Here is a 19,253-nt window from a genome sequence, read left to right as displayed (position 1 = left end):
GTCGACACCAACCTCTTGTATCGATAAAGTATCATTTGGAAAAGTAAGTAAAACAGCTCTCGATCAGATGGCAAGTGTAGCTTGCAAAGTATCCATAGTGAATTGATTTCCTGTGATGGCCATTTATTCTTTCATTAGTAACTATCTGTTGACTGACGTTGACCAATGCCTTCGTTATCATGAATAAAGTCAATACTGAAACCAACATTGTATTTTATGCTTTTAGGACTTGAGAAGGTGCCAGGAGGAACTTGCTCTGAGATTCAGGGTCCTATTAAAGAGGATTAAAAGGCACTTGGTTGAACGCCTGCCGGCATTAAAAGTAGTGAACGTTACGAAGTGATGTTCCAAAAAGAGTCGAGTACTCAATAGGAACGTTACTGATGATTGGAGCTCAAGATAGCATTTACCTCTGCAGCAGCCATCTCATCTAATACAGTAAGCTGATAAAATTGAGATGCTTTGCAACAAGACCATCTTGGTCAAAAGTATTTCCGTAGAATTGATTGATTACTGTGTACAGTAGATAACACTTTCCTCTACAAATCCGATGAAGCATCACAAGTCATTTGAGCTTTGCACTAATTGTTTTTAAAGTTCCACTGACTGAGCACATTTTTCAAAAACACTATGCTCATCCATCATAACAGCAAAAGACAATACGGAGGCCAAGGCATTGATGAAAGACGTATTTTTTTAGAGTAGCCTGAGCAGCCGGGATATTATTCGATTTTGCATCACCAGGCCAACAGCGGGCTTGCAATCCAACAAAGTTTGTGATAGGGCTGATTGATTCAAAACGTAAAAAGTCCACCACCGAGTTCCCGACAGAAGAAGAAGATCAATTAAGACTAGATAACTGTGGAGGAGATTGAGGATCATTCACTAATTCGAGAGCACAGTAGAGCTTGCACAGGCCTTTACAGCAATATCAAACGCCGATCAAAAGTCATGCCAAATTCAACATTTATTTTCCATGTGCCTTTGGTGTTTCAATCACTATAATATTCGAGTAAAGCATCCAAGACATCTGAAGCAAAGTAGTAGCCAGTTCACATTGCTGGCGCTTTCTTTCTTTCTCTTTTAACTTTAGTGTTGCCTTTGGCCTTTGAGTCAAACCATGATGATACAATTACACGTGGCCGTAGAATGGCCATCTTCTCTTTAAATGCAATCCCCGCTTCATCAAAATAGTCCTGCGTGATCGCTTTCAGGCTTGGCCAGTTCTCTGCGAACCATCTAGCTTCACACTCACCCAGATCGAGAGATGAAGCATCTCCAAAACGGAGTTCTTCCAATTGTTTGAGTGACTTGAGTCGTTGCAGGAGCCCACGTCTGAGTAGAAAAATCTCGGCAAGATCAACACTTTTATCCTCGTCTTGATCAGGTCGAAGAAAGAGCTTCTCAACTTGTTCCAATTTACCCAGAATTGAGAAGAGTAATTTGAGTCGCGATTCCGCCTCTAATAATTCGGTCCATGAATCAATGTTGCTGGGTAAATGCTTTGGGAACTTTATACCAGACGAGCTTATTTGTAGTGTCAAAGTCTTCAATCCACACCATGCCCATGATGGGGATGACTCCACACTATCTACAATGAGTTCATCAACTTGTTCTTCCGCATCTTTCCCAAGATACACATAAGCCTCCAAAGCCTTAAGATTCGGCAAACCATTGAGGACAATCGAAAGCACTTCGATCGAACAGTCTTCGAGCTTAAGCTTGGTAAGTGTGGCAGAATGATACTCCACAAGAGCCCGCGTGCTTGCTACACGCGTCAATGCTGTTAGAGATTCAAGTCCGCCACCACAGTTTTCACAATCCTTAGTTTCACCACAACTATCGTAGTTCTCATCGTTGTCGCGGCTCAGGATGTGATCATTGTTGCTGCTACTGCTTCTACAAGAAGAGCATTGTCCTGAGAATTTGAACAGGTCGATCAGAAATGGCTCATGGCTGTCAACCCAATCATAGGTGTCCAAGTGTAGGTGCTTAAGTCGCGCGAAATGCTTTTCTTTGAACAATTCTCTCAAGCTTCGCAAATCGTAGGACTGAGTCTTTCCAGTGATCTTCAATTCCTCTAAATCTGGGCAAGCTCTCAATATCTCTAGGAACGGAAACATGCCAAAGAAGCCTGTCATTTTGCCGCAACTCAAATGAAGCCTTTCAATATTAGCTGGAGGCATATCCTCAATCACCCTCATAGTTGCCTCCGCTTGAAACGGAGTCATATCCAACCGTGTCCGAATAAACTCAAAGGAAACATTTGGACAGTCCCAACAAGCTTCCAAGATGCGCGGTATGAATTCTGGATAAAACTCTGTGCGAAGTAGCGAAAAGTTTTTTAGTTTAGGCAGTGATTTTGTAAGGAGGTTGAACAATTCGTTGCACACTTCGGCCCTTTCCTTCAGGATGTTTTTGCTGTCGCTAATAGCCGCGAAAACGCTCTTTTTGGTGTCTTTCTTGCTGCCACTGCTGTTGTTGATTTTAAACAATTCACCCAGCTCAAGTGTCTCCACTGACTCTAGGTGAGATAAGCACTGCAGTACCAGAGTCATTGATGGCCTAAAATGGGATGCCTTGCGTGGCCGATATACCACCTTCCGGAGATTAGGGAAGGGCCAGCTTTGATGGAATGTTTCGGCAGATATGCCTTTGACGTGGGGGAAGCCATTGAGTGTATGCACATGGACTTGATGGCGGTGCAGCGCAGTGAGCTGAACCTCGGTTGATATCTGCCACGCGTCTACTTCCTGCCAAAGGAACGAGGTGAAATATTGAGACCAATCCTTGCAAACCAAAACACATTGCACCAACTCATGGGACGATAGGTATTGAGAAACATTCTCTAGAATATGAGGAATGTCAAAAGGATGGAGAGCCATGTTTGAAAGTCCTGAAAGACTAAAATGATTGATTTGCAAGATTCTTCATCTATTTATATGTGCATCATCGCAAGCAACGCTGATTGGCTGGATAATACAGACATATAAGTCACATGATTTAAATTTCTGTGCGTCATGGGTTTTGGTGGCGATGCACCACCAAAATCAGCAGTTTTAGCCCCCCCGCCCTTCGCCCTTCGCCTTTCGCCCTTCGCCCTTGAACCTTATTGTTCTCCATTTCTTTTCATTCGTTTCCAGTTCATTTCAACAATGGGCCAAATCCTCTCTGCTCCTGTAACCGAGAAGCACTCAACCTGTGGGAAAAACGAGCGCTTTGCATATGGTGCATCTGCTATGCAGGGATGGCGTACTAGTAAGGGAGGGACATTGCGTTTATTTGGAAGATCGAGCCTGATAGACCGGTGGATGGTGGGGCTAGTGTTCTAATTGTACACTAACGAAATAAAAAAAATAAAAATAAAAAAAACCAACTCTATAGCAATGGATGATGCACATACAACACTGCTGGCTGTCGAAAGCACTGAGGGGATAGCATTTTTTGCAGTTTATGACGGTCATGGAGGTAAATTTTATAAAAGAAAAGAGTAAAGAATCTTCAATTTCTTTTTTTTTTCTATTATTGATGAGTGGCTAATGAAAATTCGCCTTATAAAAAAAATAATCAAAAAAAAAAAGGTTCTGAGGTTGCTAGGATCTGTAGCAAGGACCTCCACAAAAAGATTATTTCTGAGCCTACATTCGTTAAAGGCGATCTTAAAAGTGCGTTCAAGGATGGATTCCTGACCATGGACCAAGCTCTCCGAGATAGTATGGATGAGAATTCGAATGCTATTTTTGTACATTTATTTTAAACAAGACAAATGTAGTTTTATCTATTAACCAAAAATCACAAAAAAAAAAAAAAAAAAAAAAGATCCAGAAGCACGTAGCAAACCTTCGGGATGCACAGCTATTACTGCCATGATCAACAATGAAAACATTCTTTATGTTGTAAGTAATACTGTCAAGTATATATCAACTTTCACATTGAAATGCCCAAAGGGTGACTTTCCATTATATTTAAAAGTACCATTCCTTGACATAATTTTTTTACTTGTATATTAACTGACACTTAGGGAAACCTAGGCGATTCTCGTGCAATCCTAAGCTGTGATGGAAAATTCATTTCCTTGTCACACGAACACAAGCCTGATAACATAGGTAGATAATGTTTTTTTTTTTTTTTCTTTTTCCTCCTATCCCCGCCCCATGCCCACCTATATCGTTTTCTTTTTTATCAGATGAGTCTATTAGGATCAACAATGCTGGAGGCTATGTCTCTTCCGGTAGGGTCAATGGCTCCTTGGCCCTTTCTCGAGCCTTCGGAGATTTCGATTACAAGTCAAATGAGATGCTCGACCCTGATCAGCAAATTGTCATCGGTATTGAAGGATAAAATAAATCCGTATAAAAAAAAAAAAAAAAAAAAGGGAAGGCATCTGTATTTCTAGATAAAAAATACCTAATGTTTTAGCCATTTTTCTTTTTTTTTTTTCTCTGACTCATTATGTTTACCTTGTCAGCAATACCCGATGTCATGGAGCGCGAACTAACCGAGAAGGATGAATTCATGGTCCTTGCTTGCGATGGTAAAAGCGAAAAACGGGAAGAAAAAGAAAAGGACAGGACCTTATCAAGATTTATGAATAATCAATTTTTGTCTTCTTTTATTTTTATATTTATTAAAATTGCGTGTGTGAGTAAAGGCATATGGGACTGCATAGGTGCACAAAGAGTGGTGGACTTTGTTCGTAATAGAGTTGTTGAGAAAGTCCCACTAGAGACAATCTGCGAAAGACTGATGGATCAATGTCTACCCAAAGAGGTCACTCCTCTTAATTACACAGGCACAGATAACATGACCATGATCATCGTTGCGTTCTTGAACGGACGAACCTTAGAGGAATGGTACGAAAATATCATCCAACGCGCCACTGAGCAAGCACGGGTCCAACGAGAGAATGTAAAGTCAACTGTAGCACCTGGTGTCAACAAGCCCAAAAGGAAGTGGTTTTTCGGACGGTTTGGCCGATGATCTTCCCACCATCATTCTTCCTTATGAGCTGATCAAAATATCAGCATAGAATAGTTTGGAATCAATCACTTTAAATTACTTTTTTTTTTTTTTTTTTTTTTTTTATTTATAGAAAAAAAAAATATATATAATATATTATATTATTATATGGTACATGTAATATATATACGTTTCTCTATTCTTCATGCACTTCAGATCCCCTTTCTTCAGAAGAGGGTGCAATCCAGATAGTGGCAGCTACAGCCTCAAAGTTTCGATAATAACTGGACTAAATTGCCTTGCTCAAGGCTATTTGATTTGGTAGTCCAGTTTTCTGTCGAGTTGTTCGGTAATCTTATGAATATAGTTCTGCCCTTTGTCTAGCTCCTCTGTTTCTTATATAGCGAGGCCTGTACAAATCGTAGCCAGGGTCGCTTCTCCTGCATCAACTGCCAATGGTCCTCGTCCGCGATATCCAGATCGGCTAATTGAGAGAGCAAAGCGCTACAGCTATAATCATAACCATGACCATAAGCAGATCGAAAATGCCGGCTCCCATTCCTACCTCCACCATGATTAAGGAAATGATAATTGTCTTCTCCGAATGTAATCCTCTCCAACTTGGGCCATTGTTTGAGCATGAATTTGGTCTCTGCCTGTCGCATCTTCAACCAAAAATTGGTCGTCATTCCAAAATGTCTCAACTCTTTCAGCTTCGAGAGCTCAGATAGATATCCTCGATTCAATGTCAAATCTTTGGCAAAATACTCTAGGTCTGATGGCTCATCCTTATCACATCCAAGGACTAAGCTACGCAAGTTGATCAGTCGACCGATTTGAGCATAGACTTCCTTGGCCATTTGGGCCATCTGTCTGTCAGAAGAGAAGGATGAGTAGCTTTCTCCTCGTCGCCTCGTGACCGGCTGTCGAAGATAATATGGCATTGTCTCTTTCCCCTTTATCGAATGATCAGCTGAACCAGTAAGTTGGCTATGGTCGTCCGATTGTCGAGTCAATGTCAACTGTAGTTCCTCCAAACCCAAACAGACCCATTCATCTTTGACCACATCTACAAATTCCAATGCGATCTGCCCATTATTATTTTCTGGCCAAACCCACAACCGTCGAAGCCGGGGACAGGTCGTTAGGATTAATTGTAAATCTTTACTCCGGATGGCTCCACAATTCGGAAGCTCAATCACTTCAAGTGTTTTTGAGTGTTTATGTACAAGAATTTGGACCACAGTTGGTATTATTGTTTTTCTGGATGATGATGACGTTGTCGATGGTTTGTAGTATTTTTCCTGTTCCTCATCCTCTTGATCATCATACCCAAAGCCCCTAAATGAGATAAGTCCTGCATGAGTTGCACATCCATGAATCACCGATATGATGGGTTTCCCACTATATTGAGTGTAATCAAAACTACAATCGATATGCCTTAATTTAGGACAACACTCTTCCACCAATGGCTCCAATTCATCTTCATGCCCCTCCAAGATATCTGTGATGTTTAGTCGCTCTAGGTTTTCGAGTGATAGTAAGAATCGATCTAAGAACGAATCCGGATAGCCGAACCGAGTGGCTGGTAATTTAAGTGCCAAGAGTGGACAAGCTGTTGGAAGTCCTGCCTCTTCTTTAGCCCGATCCGCAACAGACAGGGTCTTCAAAAGTCCTAATAGTTGAGTCTCGTAGTTGGGTATCCTATTGAAGGATTCATATGAATATTCAGAGCATAGTTCTTCTAGCTCTTCCTCCTCTCGTCCTCTCCCTCCACTATGCTGTTGTCCTCCTTGGTCTTGTCCACTCTCTACATGCGACCACGACATTGGTGTAGGTGTTCTTCCGCCCCAAGATGTTGTCTCTTTGCTATCATCCATCGTAAAGTTGCACTGGAGATCCCGTAGTCGAGGATGTTGTAAACATGTGCCTAGAAACTGGACTGATGTCTCTGCAGATATGATATCCCCAGCAGTATTATTGCTACTGGTAGAGTGAGCGGAAGTGCCATTTAATATTAATCGCTGTAAGTGCTGAAGATTGGTCGATATGACGTCCAGAAAACATTGAACCAGCAATGGATCCTGAGTTAGAACTGTAACAGGAAGGTCCAAGTGTGTCAGATTTGAGTTGGAATGTAATATCCGAAGGAGCAGTAGATGATTCACTGGAGCCGAAATGGATAAAGGATCGATCCTGGACCGAGTCAAGTGTGAGAGTTTGAGTTCCCGGAGATTTATCATACTGTTGCTACTTGTGGAAGAAAGTGTCGTGGAAAGAGATTCTGTCAATGTCGCGACGGTAGCTTCGTGTGTCGGTGTAGAAGCCTCTGCAGAGTCCGACAGTGCAGGAAGTAAAGGTAAGCCATCGACCATGATCTCGAGATATTTTTCAATGGGGGCTTCTCCTTCAGCCAAGTCGATGAAATAATGGAGATGGTGCCGGTTCCTGGAGAATCCTGACGGCGGGCAGAGTAAGAGTGGATTGTTCTGGTATAGGAACTGATAATTAAGGTGATACCGGCTAGCATTATCATTACGATTGCCATTATTGATGTTGCTGATAGGATTGCGAGGAAGGATATTGTAGTGGCTATGATTCCTTAGGAGTAATTGGCGCCATAAATAGGGCTCAAAAAGTCTTGAGAGGGTCTTGCATGTCAAGATACAGTGTGCGATATCATGGACTGTCAAGTATTGAGCCACAAGTTTTGTCAACTCAGGTGACTCGAACAGTGAAAGGACTAGATTGTTCATTTTTAGAAGAGAGAAATTAAGAAATGAATGAAGCAAGAATGTTCAATGGAGCAAGAGAGGCACGTTTTCTCATTGACTGACAACGGGTCCCCAAAAATTTTCTCACGTCACGTCGACGCGCATTGCTGGAATGCACATTTTAATGCAGTTTATTAAACGATGCAAAGTAATGGATCAAAACATACAGACATTGTCGCATAGGCGACAGAGGTCCATCATGGCAACTCCGCTTGTATGCATTCATAATAAACTCGGCTCCGCTGCCGCAAAAATACTCTACTTGTCTTCATCTGCAAAATTTACAATCTCTTAATGAGGATAGTGCATTTTGCGACGCTTCAATTAAATACATCCAACACATCCAAAGTTTGAGTGCTTGTGTCGGCCCAGCTTTCTCCTGAGCGCGCCAATATCAACTCGGTCTGAAGTTTTTGATACTAATGCTCAGTCTCAACATAGTCTTTATGGACCATTTTCCTCCTCTTAGTATATTGAGCCTACGGCATGTTGAGTAGCTGCAAGTCTTAACAGGCAGCTAAAGTGCTTTTGAGTCATATTGAGGGAACACTTTATTGTACTTGTACATGTTGCTGGATCGTACGAAGCATTGGCGTTTATGTAGTTGAGTCGCTTCGAAACAGTGGGATAATAATTGTTGTTGCCCAAGCCACACCAACTACGCCTCTTTTTCTAATGTCGTCCAAGGAAGGAGCGGTGCCCAGGGAGAATGGGCATTGGATAATGAGGAAAGTGATTTATTAACCATCCGGCCCATCCGCTATCAAAATCGAAAAAAAAAAAAAAAAAAAAAAAAAAAAAGGCCGAGTAAACCGAGTGCTCAGAGAAAATCAGAGTCGGAAGGCTCTCTGGACTATGGGTTTTGCGTGTCGACTAGGCGCTGATCGTATCGGCAGCTTGGACAAGACGCGTTCCATTTTGCATAGCAATTGTGATGGAACCTGTGACCGCAATCAAGGGTTTTTGTGAAGCTCATATGCTCCAGACAAATGGCGCAATAATCCTTTTCGTATGGCTTAGAAGATTCGATCACCAATCGGTTCCACTCGATTTGCGTGTCTGCATTAAATTGATGATATGAATCTTTGTCCGTCAGTATGGTCCAACTGGTGGTGTGCGATTCACCACTGGTTTTGAGGCCGTGGAACCGGTACTTGCATGCTCTGAACCCAACCGTAACAGGGGTAATGTTGTTACCACTCTTATGACAGTTAGGGCATTCCAACTTTGCCTGTGACAGCTCAATCATGCTAAATCCTTTTGGACAGATCACTCGGTAGCCTGGAGTACAACTACATTCGCACTCTACATTCGTTCCAGACAATGCAGCACGGCCAAGAGGAGCCTTTTTAAAAAAGCGTAGTTTTTGAACTCCTGCAGTTTTTGATATGTCCGCGAACAGGACACGGCCAGGCTCAAAAGCCCCACCTTTCAAATGTAATATAAAATGCAAAGTCGATCCATGTTGGATGTTGTAATCCTGCAGAGTTCTTCCATTTTTAAGATGCTTTCCTTGGAAAACCAGTCTTTGCTGGTCTGAAGGAATATTCTCATGGATCTGAATCATGCTTTTAATGCTCTCGATTGTATATTTAGGCTTAAACGGCAAAGCTATTGTTTTGGCTGTCAACGTCTTTACGAAGATCACTTTGTCGCTTTTTTTCTGAGATCGGTAAGTGAGGGCGCTATCTGAGGGACGATAGTGACCTATTGAATCGTTGGTGTTTTCAAGGCGGATCCCATCGATATGGAGCTCGCGGCTGGAAATATCATCATCGCGCTCATTCAAGCACGCTGAAATCCGCTGTATCATATAGGAAGTAGGTTCTATGGGGTCATATGGCACAATGACTGATTTTCCTGGCTCATTGGCAACTAGGACAACAATCATTTTTGTAGCCATGATTATGAAAGGCTGATCTATGCCTAGATGACATTATTGATAAAGAGTCAAGATATTTAACAACCAATCCTTAGGGAAGCTATGTGGTAGCTCTTATTACATAGAAATAAAATGATCTTGGCGTATCAAAAGCTATACATACAGCTGCGGCTTCGGTGAGTTATTTGGACGTTAAGGCGAAGTTAGAAGTTGAGTGAGTATAAAGTGCAAATTACTCACTATCTTTGCTTTTTATTTTTCTAAGCTCTCGCTTCGTGACCTTTGGGTGATCAAGGATACCGCGGTCGAACGAAGACGGCTCTTTGTCAGCTCCGAGCAAATAATTGGTCTTCTGTTTCAGTGAACTGATCAGGTTGATTGATACGATCAGCAACTTTTCCAAGTGTGTTTAACAGTTCCGTATAGGCTTATAGTCTACATCTATCCCTGTTAGTAAAATATGTGTCTTCAAAGGAAAAGCCTCTCCTGCTCTCAGGTGATTAAACTATATCTCCGCCTCCCTTTTATTGAACGAAAAAAAAAAAAAAAAAAAAAAAAAAAGATATGTACGACAAAGAATGACTGAGTCTCTTCGGGAGGCACGGCGCGCTCTTCCATTATTAACGCCTTTGATCGAATGTAACCGCCTCGCAGCCCACAAAACACTCCAGTTGCCCTAGACTGGGAAGAAGTCATTTTTCGGACGCGCTATACTTAAGAGGTTTCCAGAGCTTTTTCGACCAAACTATGGGAAAGGAAGTCCACACAAACCTATGTAACCAAACAACTATTAACAAGACATATAGGTCTGTGGCGACGTAGTTATGGTTGGAAGGGGGGAACAGACGGTAGCATGTCGTCATGATAATTGAGTGGTACTTAAATTTCGATAGCTAAGAGCGCTTTAGGTGCACTTCCAAAAGCTTTAAGATCATTTATTGATAACAATAGAGGTAACGCGAGATAAAAATCACAAGTAGCCAAGTTTAGCTTTGCTACTGTTCAAAAGTATTGAGCATAGAGAGGTGTACAAGATGGTTGGTTGTGAGAGAAGACCACAAGGCTTTATTTCTGTTCACGGCCCGGCTATGAGTTTTTTTTTATCACAAGGAAAGGCCGCGGTTACAGTAATTCTTGTGTTTGTTCAACAACCTCCGCATTTTTCTGGAGTTCAGATCTGATCTTCAACTGATACTTGAGAAGAGATTTCAGCCCTTCCACAGTCTCTGTTGCTTGTTGGAGTGCATCATGCGGGCCTCCATGGCATTCATTTGGCGCTATAGTCGGGGTTCCTGTTCCTTCCACTCCTTCCAAGATTTCTGGAAATCGGCCTTGGGCTATAAGTTGCTCCCAAATCTCGATCAAGCCCCCAAGTGTCTCGATCCGTCGTTCACAGATATCCATCCTTCGAGTCCGAAATCCCTAGTGTAAGGAGACTTTTTTTCCGGCTTAGTGCTCCTGATTCTCTCTCCTGGCTAGTGTTATAATGAGCAGAGGGGAAGATGATTTGGGAAACAGTAAAGTGTGTGTACGGTCCCGATGAGGTTAGAGATCAAATGAAGTTAATGAAGAAATTATTTAGAAAGCAAAGAAAAGAGAAGAGAACTTAAGTGAAAGCTATGTCGGCATTGCGGCTTTGCAAAAGGAAAACTATTTGCCACACCCCTTCATGCCTTCTCTTGTTCCTTCTGTTGACCACAATATATATGGGATCCACGCTGATATATACCTGGAGAAGGCCCTACAAGGCGGATTAAGCGGCGCTCTCCGGCTTTTTTGCGCTGCTCCATCGATACTCCACTATAGTATTTGTTGCTGTGCTTTCGCCCCACTTGCTTTAGTCTAATAAAGGGCCATAAAACTAATTCTGCCATGGCAAAAAAGGTGGTGATTTGCTTTCGCGGATTTTCAGTTTAGACAAGTCGAAAGGAGGAAAAGGATCGGGGGTATTATCACTGCACCGCAGAAAAACATAATTCGGGAGCGTAATCAAAGAACTCTGCGAAGAATGTAATCAGATTTTTATTGTTGATTGATAATCTAAGCGCATTCGATATGCATAATCTTTATGGTCATTCCTAGTTTTCTTTCTTTCTTTTCCCTCTTTTAAAAGGAATGAATTTAGTCACTGGCGTCGCGCTTGTCCACGGTGTTCGTCCATAAGGCTCCGCATAGACGCTAAAAGGCTGGCCTTGGTATCCAGTTGAATCCTTAGGCGAGACCTCAGATTTGCCAAGATCCCCATGGCTTGTTGTCGTTCAGAAGCGTCTAGCGTGTTAGGTTCATCGGATGGCGGCTTTGCAGCCACCAGTTCATCCCATGTATGGATCAGGCGTTCGAGAGTCTTGATTTGGTCTTCGCAATCGTTCATCATGCGCGAAGTTTGGATCAACTTCCTTGGGAAACTGAGTTGATCAGAGTTGGATCCAGCACCTATTCCAGTCATCTTTTGTCTTCTCTGGGGTTGCTAGTCTTAAAGATTTAAAGAGTACTGTATATGAGGATGTCGTTAGTGGGTAAAAAAGAAAAAATTTGGAGAAATCAGAAAAGACAACAATGGCCGTAGCGCAAAATATTTAACAGCTTTCAGGGAGTTTATTAACGGAACAGGCAGCGAGGCTTTCGCACCTGGATGAAAACCGTTTTACCTGAATAGTCGCTATTTAGGTGGTGAAGCAAAACTTAGCCTTTTGCCCTATTTCACCAAGCCAAAGTGCATATAGCTTTACGGCTTAAATGTTTTTGTCCAATTGCAAATTAATAGATCTTTGTGTTAATATTTTCAATTTTGATCCTTACAGCGATCTACAAGCTTCGATGCTCACTCTTTTCAGCCTTTTTCTCTTTTTTCTCTTTTTCTCTTTTTTGTTAACGGCCCTTTACCCCCACTTGAATAATAAAAATGTCGTGAACCTCGTGCTTACCAACAAAGAGAAACCGAGGGGAGCGATAGGAACTCAGCAAATATAAAACTTAAATTTCTTGTCCCCTACCTCTTTCTTCTCTATCACGCAACCACATTTCTAAAGTCTTGTTCTAGCGAAGCTCGTATCATATTTATTCCCAAGCTACTCCGTCCACATATCTGAACCGACTATCCTCAAAAGATGGGCAAAGAGCAACTCAAGCAACTCTGTGATATGATTGGTAACCTTACCGAGCAAATCAAGAGATATGAAATTAAAATTACTTCTACACATGCCATAGCTGCAAAGGCCTATTTTGGTTGTTGTGGCAAGGATGATTATGACCAAATCAGAGCTGAGTTGATCGCCATGGGTCTGTTCCCGTGTACGAAAGATTATATCTTACCTGGCTATGAACAAATCTCGGTGACGGAAGCCCGCACTCAAATTATCGACTGGTCAGACCAAATCATACTTTTCTGTGGGACTAACATCACTAGATTGAAGGACCAATGCGAGAAATTGGAAGAACACATCAAAAATTAGATCCTGGTCGACAAAAGGAAAGGAAAAGCTTCCACAACCTAAACCATGGCAAACAGAAAAATAGGTACTCCTGAATTGATTTTCTTATCGAAGATTAATAAAGAAAAAATAATAAAAGTTACCTTCTTGGATATATCGTCATGGCTTTTGGTGGAGGAAGGTGAAACGAAAACCAGTGATTAGTCAGTTTTTTTTTTTTTTTTTTTTTTTTAATTCAGGAACAAGGTGGCACAAATGACTTTAAAATAAACGAGCTGTACTTATATGAAAGAGTGCGGATGGCAGTGCTGTGGCCGATCGTCATAGGCTTCCTTATTTGGTATCTTAATCCCAAAACAGCGGAAATCAAAACAAAAGCGTTGGTAGAAAAGTGCGTTGACTCTGTCATCAAAGATTCAGCAAAAAAGAGAGCCTTTCTGATGGGTTGTGGCAGTGAAGAGGCCAGGCATGGACTCTGCGGCCATTATCTTCACCAAGACATTTAAAATGGAGTGCCCTGGAGTTCGCATGTTTTGTTTATTCAGTATAATGCATCTATCACAAGTTTTTATTTGTAATTAACATTCAAAACTCAATTCCTATTCTTGTCTCCAAACAAAGCTTTGCAGCCACTCGTCTCGCACTTTTGGTGAAAACATACTCAGCCAATTTAAAGTTCGCACTGCCACCTTTTGGAGATCTTGTTTCTGTGCTGGAATGTCTCTCAGTGACGATGTATATAAATTTCATAGATATATTGTCCTGTGGACATTTGCACGCACATTTGTACAGAAAGATCTGAACCTTGCGCCAAATCAGATCTCTCCAACTAAAGTCCCCAGCCCAATGTTTTCCTAGCTAAAAAAAAAAGAGAGTTCTAACCCGGTACGCTAGAAGAAGTGTTTTCGTGCTTAAGATGTTAAAAACGTGCTTACAGCGTTCGTTGCACACGCTGCAATCGAACTAATTTGGTTAGCTCACTTTCTGGAAACCAGTTTGAAGATTTCATGGCCAAAGCCTGCCTTACTTGGAATAGGTTCTGAACTCGAATGCCATTGATGCTGTCTCAAGCATCTTAATTAATACACAGTTATCGAGAAAGTCGGCTCCTTTAGCGCTTACTTTCTCCAGCACCACGGAAAATAGAGATAGATAATAAATAAAAAGAACTCCTATGTTTTTCGCTCATGAAAGGCAGGACTGCATCGCGTCTCTTAAAGCGAATAAAGGTATAGTAAAGCATCAGGTTCAGTATAGACAGGATCATCTTCCAAGCTCAGCAGTATTTTCATCAGCAGAAGACAAAATGAGCGATAAACTAAAGAGAAAGGTTTCTTTTAGTTAATTTAGACGGAACGAAGGCAGGGAAGTAAATACCTAGCGGTGAACCATATAAGAATTCTAAAGCAGGTATGAAATAACAGCAACAAGAGTTTCAATGGCAGAAATTAAATAGAGGCTCTGTTCAAAGGTGGTTCTCATTGTAAAATAAAAGGCTGAGGGGAAAGCATTGCAGTGGGCTGCATGAAGGGAACAATGGTACTTATCAAGCTCACAGTAACTGGTACATCCAAAACATCGAAAACTTACTATGAGCTTGGGCGGAGCATGGGCGCTTATATGGGGCTTGGGATGTACGTAGCTGCATTTGAGCTTTATTAGCCTACCAATTCAAATACGGTTCCATGAGGGCAACAACAGAAAAAACCCACACTGTCAATGGTAAAAACTTATAAATGACAGGATGTTGTTCATTTCGGTCATCATTAATTATAGGCTGCTTATTGCCCTAATCATTTCTTCCTTGGGAATACCTAGCCCTGTAGTGTGTCTAATGAAATGAAACACGCCCAACAAATGAAATCAGTACTCAGAATAAATGGAGTGCCATAAGTTGATGTACGTCTTTCGAATGCATTTTTTTTTTTTTAGATTCGGAGTTCTGGTTTGTTACACAGCCACTCGCGCACGCATCCACAGATCAGATATAAAAAGGATCTTGTTTCTCTCTCATATTTTCATTCAACTTATCATTTCCTTCTACTCCGATCGACTTGTTTCTGATCTTCATATTCTTGTCCTAACTTCGTCATCTATTCAATTAGCGCTATCGACCCCTTTATCATCACTTTACTCTTTACCTTTATCATTAGAGAAGACCTCAATTAGAGAGGCCGTTATTTTTTAGTGCACACATTTCGCCACCCAATCATCAATCCAGATATTACTTAGCCTGGAAAAATGAAGACCATCAACACTATTGTCTCGGTGCTCACAGCTGTGGCTCTCGTCTCTGCTGGGACATATCACGACTTTGATCCTATGTCATCACCATTAGACACAACCGTTGCTCGCGGCTTCATCATTGAGTATGAGGATGGAGTCATGCACTCTAACGCCTACTCATCCTTGGATGATCATCAAGTTTCCTATGAGGTCAGGAATGAGTATGGCATCTTCAATGGTGTAGCCATTTCTGTCCTCTCAGCTCATGATGGCAACGATTTAGCAGTCATTCCCACTATCAAAAATGTCTGGCCGATCCGCTTATACTCAATTCCAAAGCCTCGCCCTTCTGCCATCAATGCTACGGACCCTGCAGCAGCCTCCTACCACTCTATGACAGGCGTTGATATTGTCCACCGTAAGCTGAAGCTGACAGGTAGAGGCGTCAAAATTGGGGTGATCGATACTGGCATCGATTACAACCACCCAGCCTTCGCAGGCCGTGGTGCCACCAAGGGGTGCTTTGGGAAGAACTGCCGTATTGCGTATGGATGGGATTTTGTAGGGGATGAGTACAATGGTGGCAACGAGCCTACGCCTGGGCCAAATCCTATGGACTGCCAAGGCCATGGCACACATGTTGCAGGTATTATTGGAGCGGATGCTCTGAACATCAAGTCCAGCCTTAAGCCTCCACAGCCATTTGTAGGCGTGGCACCTGAGGCGACTTTGGGCGCGTATCGTATCTTTGGGTGTACAGGTAGTACCACAGATGATCTAATCATGGCTGCAATGGAGCGCGCATACCACGACGGTATGGATGTAAGTTGGAAAAAAAAAGTTGCATACATTTTTGTGACACAAACAAATACAAACAAATACAAACAAACCTTTTTTTTTTTGTCATATCATAGCTGATCAATATGTCCTTAGGCGGAGGATCGGCTTTCAAAAGTAATCCACCAGCTGTGCTTGGCGATAAACTGATTGCTAGAGGGATGGCCATTATTGTAGCAGCTGGTAACGATGGAGAACATGGTGTCTGGATGGTCTCAGACTCAAGCCTTGGTGATCTCTCTACTTCTGTGGGCTCCTTTGATAACATTGTTGGTACTTATGCTTACTTCACATACGCTGGAGGTAGATACTCTTATGTGCCTTCAGATGCCTATGGCAAGGCCATCAACCTCCCTATTTCTGCCACTTTAGTCCCTGTGCTCCATCAGAACGGTACACTTGCGGACGGATGCAACGCGGACGCATACGGAGGCTTAAATGTCAAGGGGAAGGTTGTCCTCGTCCTCGGAGATCTCGCCCGCTGCAAGTCTGGTGACCGCGGTACGATCGCCAAAGAGGCTGGTGCAGCTGGCATTCTGATTCAGACCATCCCTTTTGGCTTGGGAGGCGTCGGTGGCATCCCGGAGTTCCCTATGGCATCCATTGAATACAAGACCGGCACAGAGCTGATCGCCGCTTACAAACAAGACTCTCAACACAGGCTCACTTGGAGTAAGACACCAGCCAGCTTCTGGGTTGAGGGCGGCGGTCGGCCATCAAGCTTCTCTTCCCTTGGTGTGGATGGTGATCTACGATCCAAGCCCGATGTTTCGGCTCCTGGTGGGAACATCTTATCGGCTTTCCCTCTCAAATTGGGGGGATACAAAGTCATGTCTGGTACCTCTATGGCTGCACCTTACTTCGCCGGCGCACATGCTCTCTACATTCAAGCAAAGAAAACCAAACCACGTGGTGATGATGTTCGCAAGGTCTTCAAGAACACAGCTACTTTCTTCAAGGATCCGATCACAAACACTTACACTTCGGCTGCAAAGCAAGGTGCTGGTCTGCTCAATGTATTTAATGCCCTTACTGCCACATCCTCCATTACACCAGATCACATAGACCTTCTGGACACAAACCATCTCCAAAGAACAGTCCAGATTACTCTTAGCAACCATGGCAAGGGTACAGAGACTTACACCTTATCGCATGTACCAGCTGATGCCCTCAACTCTTACCCAGGAAACAATACATTCCCTCTGCTACAGCCAGTCCTTGAGGCTGACTATGCATCCGTCACATTTTCGACCACGTCGGTCAGGATTCCAGCAGGCAGGTCTGCAACCGTCACTATTCGATTCCGCGAGCCTGCTGCCGGGAAGAGCTCTCAATTCCCTTTGTACTCTGGTTACCTCACTGCGACCCCTACGTCCAAGGACGGTATCCCTATCAGCGTTCCTTATATCGGCCTCAAGGGAGATGTTTCTCAGGTCCCAATCATGGATACTAGCCTTGGGTTCCCGGCCTTGAGTGCTTTGAATGTCGCGACTGGTAACCTGACCGATGTCTCGAAAAAAGGCGACTATCTCTTTGACCTCACGTCCATGAAGCCTGTGGTCTTGACTCGTCTGGGCTCGCATACACCTTCAGGGGAGATCCGTATTTATGACTCCCAGAATGTCTTCAGAGGATACCTTAGCTCAAAGACTGGTACAGCTTACGGCCCCTTGGGTAGGCATAAGATGGTAGATGATCAAGGTAATCTTGTCTTTACGCCGAGAATATGGGAAGGCCAGGTTATGGAGTCCAAGGCCTCAACGGTGCCTGTCAAATTACCTGCTGGTGTCTATAGAATTGTTGTTGCTTCTCAGAGGAAGTTGACTAAGGGCGTATACCCTAAAGACTATGAAGTGTTCGAGATTGGTAAAGTCCAGATCTAAGGGGGAACCGCGAAGGCGAGAAAAGGGAGAGAGAAGTGAATAGATTTATGTGTTTATTATTGTATCTTCTTTACCATATCCACCTACATTGTATATATATTTGCATCTATTGTACACAAATAAAGAGAAAATATACATGAATTCAATGCATTCACAATCATCAACAGTCAAATGTTGCTGGAATAAAGGACACGAGCCGGAGACCGTGGCTTCGCCACGGCCTGCTCTTGCCTCGTAAAAAACTCAATAAATTATTTTGTGAGAACAACATAATAGGTTATCATTATCGTACCAGAAAAAAATATAAAGTAAAATATAAAAAAAAATACAAAGTAAAATACAAATAAAATACAAAGTAAAATACACATCTGGCGAAATAATATCAGATAGAATAACAATGGAGATGAGCTGAAAGTCGACGTGAATGACTTGGAGATGAAGAAGCGACAGAATACCTGAAGACCAAAGATATTGCGACTACAAAGCACCCTTGAAGACAATGTTTGGGTGTATATCCCAGACTTATCTTCTACCTTTCCATTCCCGACCAGCACCTTAAGATTGTTTGGGTCAGTACACTGTGATAAAGCAACGTAGAGATGGCCATGGCGAAGGCTGGCTTGATTGGAAGTTGGCGTCTGCATAACTCTGATGTGAAGCTGTCCGACGGAGAAACGGCTTCCGAGTGGTTCGAGTCACCATAAATAGAGCGAGGGCACTTGGTAGGCAACTGGCTTCTAGGAGATGCAGCCGACGACGAACGTGTAAAACGTTTGGCAGGCTTTTTTTTTTTTTTTTTTTTTTTTAGCAGATAAAATAAACGAAAGCAATGAAAAAAAAGGTCTGAGGAAAATTAAAGCAGGGACTCAGAATAAGGTGTGTTGAGGAATTAGAACAGTAAAACAAATCTACAGTGCATAGTGGACGCTGATTTAAAGTTTCAAAATAAATTAAGGGACAACGAATCACATTTTGACTCTTGGTAAAAACAGCCAATATCCAATCACTCTATACTGGATACCCATTCTCCAATTAAATGAGATCCTTGCCACCCAGATTCTTGTTACCCACAGATGAGTGAATGCTCAAGCTGTTGCTTATTTATGGTACCCGAAGGCAGTCACCTAATTTCGCAGACACCTAATTTTTTCGTCTTTTTTTAATATATGGGTATAAGGCATGTTTTGAAGAAATGACTCAATATCGAACTTGCTTAGAGCGACTCTACTGAGCTCCAACTTAGACCACTGTTCCATCCTAT

The 19,253-nt window shown here is 42.5% G+C and overlaps 6 protein-coding genes across 6 annotated transcripts; 2 read left to right on the top strand and 4 right to left on the bottom strand.

Moving 5' to 3' along the window:
* Positions 1 to 972: 972 nt before the first annotated feature.
* On the bottom strand, positions 973 to 2,897 carry BCR41DRAFT_346663 (hypothetical protein). The gene has a single exon (XM_022022939.1). It carries the CDS (start codon positions 2,883 to 2,885, stop codon positions 1,053 to 1,055), a length of 1,833 nt encoding a protein of 610 aa, XP_021885058.1. The 5' UTR covers positions 2,886 to 2,897; the 3' UTR covers positions 973 to 1,052.
* Positions 2,898 to 3,086: 189 nt separating this feature from the next.
* BCR41DRAFT_332006 (phosphatase 2C-like domain-containing protein) lies at positions 3,087 to 5,047 on the top strand. Its single transcript, XM_022021831.1, has 8 exons — positions 3,087 to 3,258; positions 3,385 to 3,468; positions 3,582 to 3,713; positions 3,820 to 3,896; positions 4,022 to 4,106; positions 4,187 to 4,327; positions 4,469 to 4,534; positions 4,652 to 5,047. Exons 1-8 carry the CDS (start codon positions 3,156 to 3,158, stop codon positions 4,978 to 4,980), a joined length of 1,017 nt encoding a protein of 338 aa, XP_021885057.1. The 5' UTR covers positions 3,087 to 3,155; the 3' UTR covers positions 4,981 to 5,047.
* Positions 5,048 to 5,134: 87 nt separating this feature from the next.
* BCR41DRAFT_346661 (hypothetical protein) lies at positions 5,135 to 7,740 on the bottom strand. Its single transcript, XM_022022938.1, has one exon. The coding sequence runs from the start codon at positions 7,713 to 7,715 to the stop codon at positions 5,340 to 5,342; it is 2,376 nt and encodes a 791-aa protein (XP_021885056.1). The 5' UTR covers positions 7,716 to 7,740; the 3' UTR covers positions 5,135 to 5,339.
* Positions 7,741 to 9,144: 1,404 nt separating this feature from the next.
* On the bottom strand, positions 9,145 to 9,378 carry BCR41DRAFT_284779 (ubiquitin; the record flags this gene model as incomplete). The annotated part of the gene is made up of 1 exon (XM_022020266.1): positions 9,145 to 9,378. A coding segment is annotated over one exon (234 nt), but the record flags the coding sequence as incomplete, so codon positions are not given.
* Positions 9,379 to 10,737: 1,359 nt separating this feature from the next.
* On the bottom strand, positions 10,738 to 12,061 carry BCR41DRAFT_392655 (hypothetical protein; the record flags this gene model as incomplete). The annotated part of the gene is made up of 3 exons (XM_022028478.1): positions 10,738 to 11,037; positions 11,361 to 11,457; positions 11,745 to 12,061. 3 exons carry the CDS (start codon positions 12,059 to 12,061, stop codon positions 10,738 to 10,740), a joined length of 714 nt encoding a protein of 237 aa, XP_021885054.1.
* Positions 12,062 to 15,431: 3,370 nt separating this feature from the next.
* On the top strand, positions 15,432 to 17,992 carry BCR41DRAFT_299896 (peptidase S8/S53 domain-containing protein; the record flags this gene model as incomplete). Its single annotated transcript, XM_022020543.1, has 2 exons — positions 15,432 to 16,094; positions 16,187 to 17,992. The coding sequence occupies 2 exons, from the start codon at positions 15,432 to 15,434 to the stop codon at positions 17,990 to 17,992; spliced, it is 2,469 nt and encodes an 822-aa protein (XP_021885053.1).
* Between the last annotated feature and the right edge of the window lie 1,261 nt (positions 17,993 to 19,253).

Source organism: Lobosporangium transversale (assembly GCF_002105155.1).
Source record: "Lobosporangium transversale strain NRRL 3116 chromosome Unknown BCR41scaffold_4, whole genome shotgun sequence".
NCBI classification, from domain to species: Eukaryota; Fungi; Mortierellomycota; class Mortierellomycetes; order Mortierellales; family Mortierellaceae; genus Lobosporangium; species Lobosporangium transversale.
The sequence above is the reverse complement of the archived record's forward strand: the minus strand, read 5'-3'. Positions and strand labels throughout refer to the sequence as shown.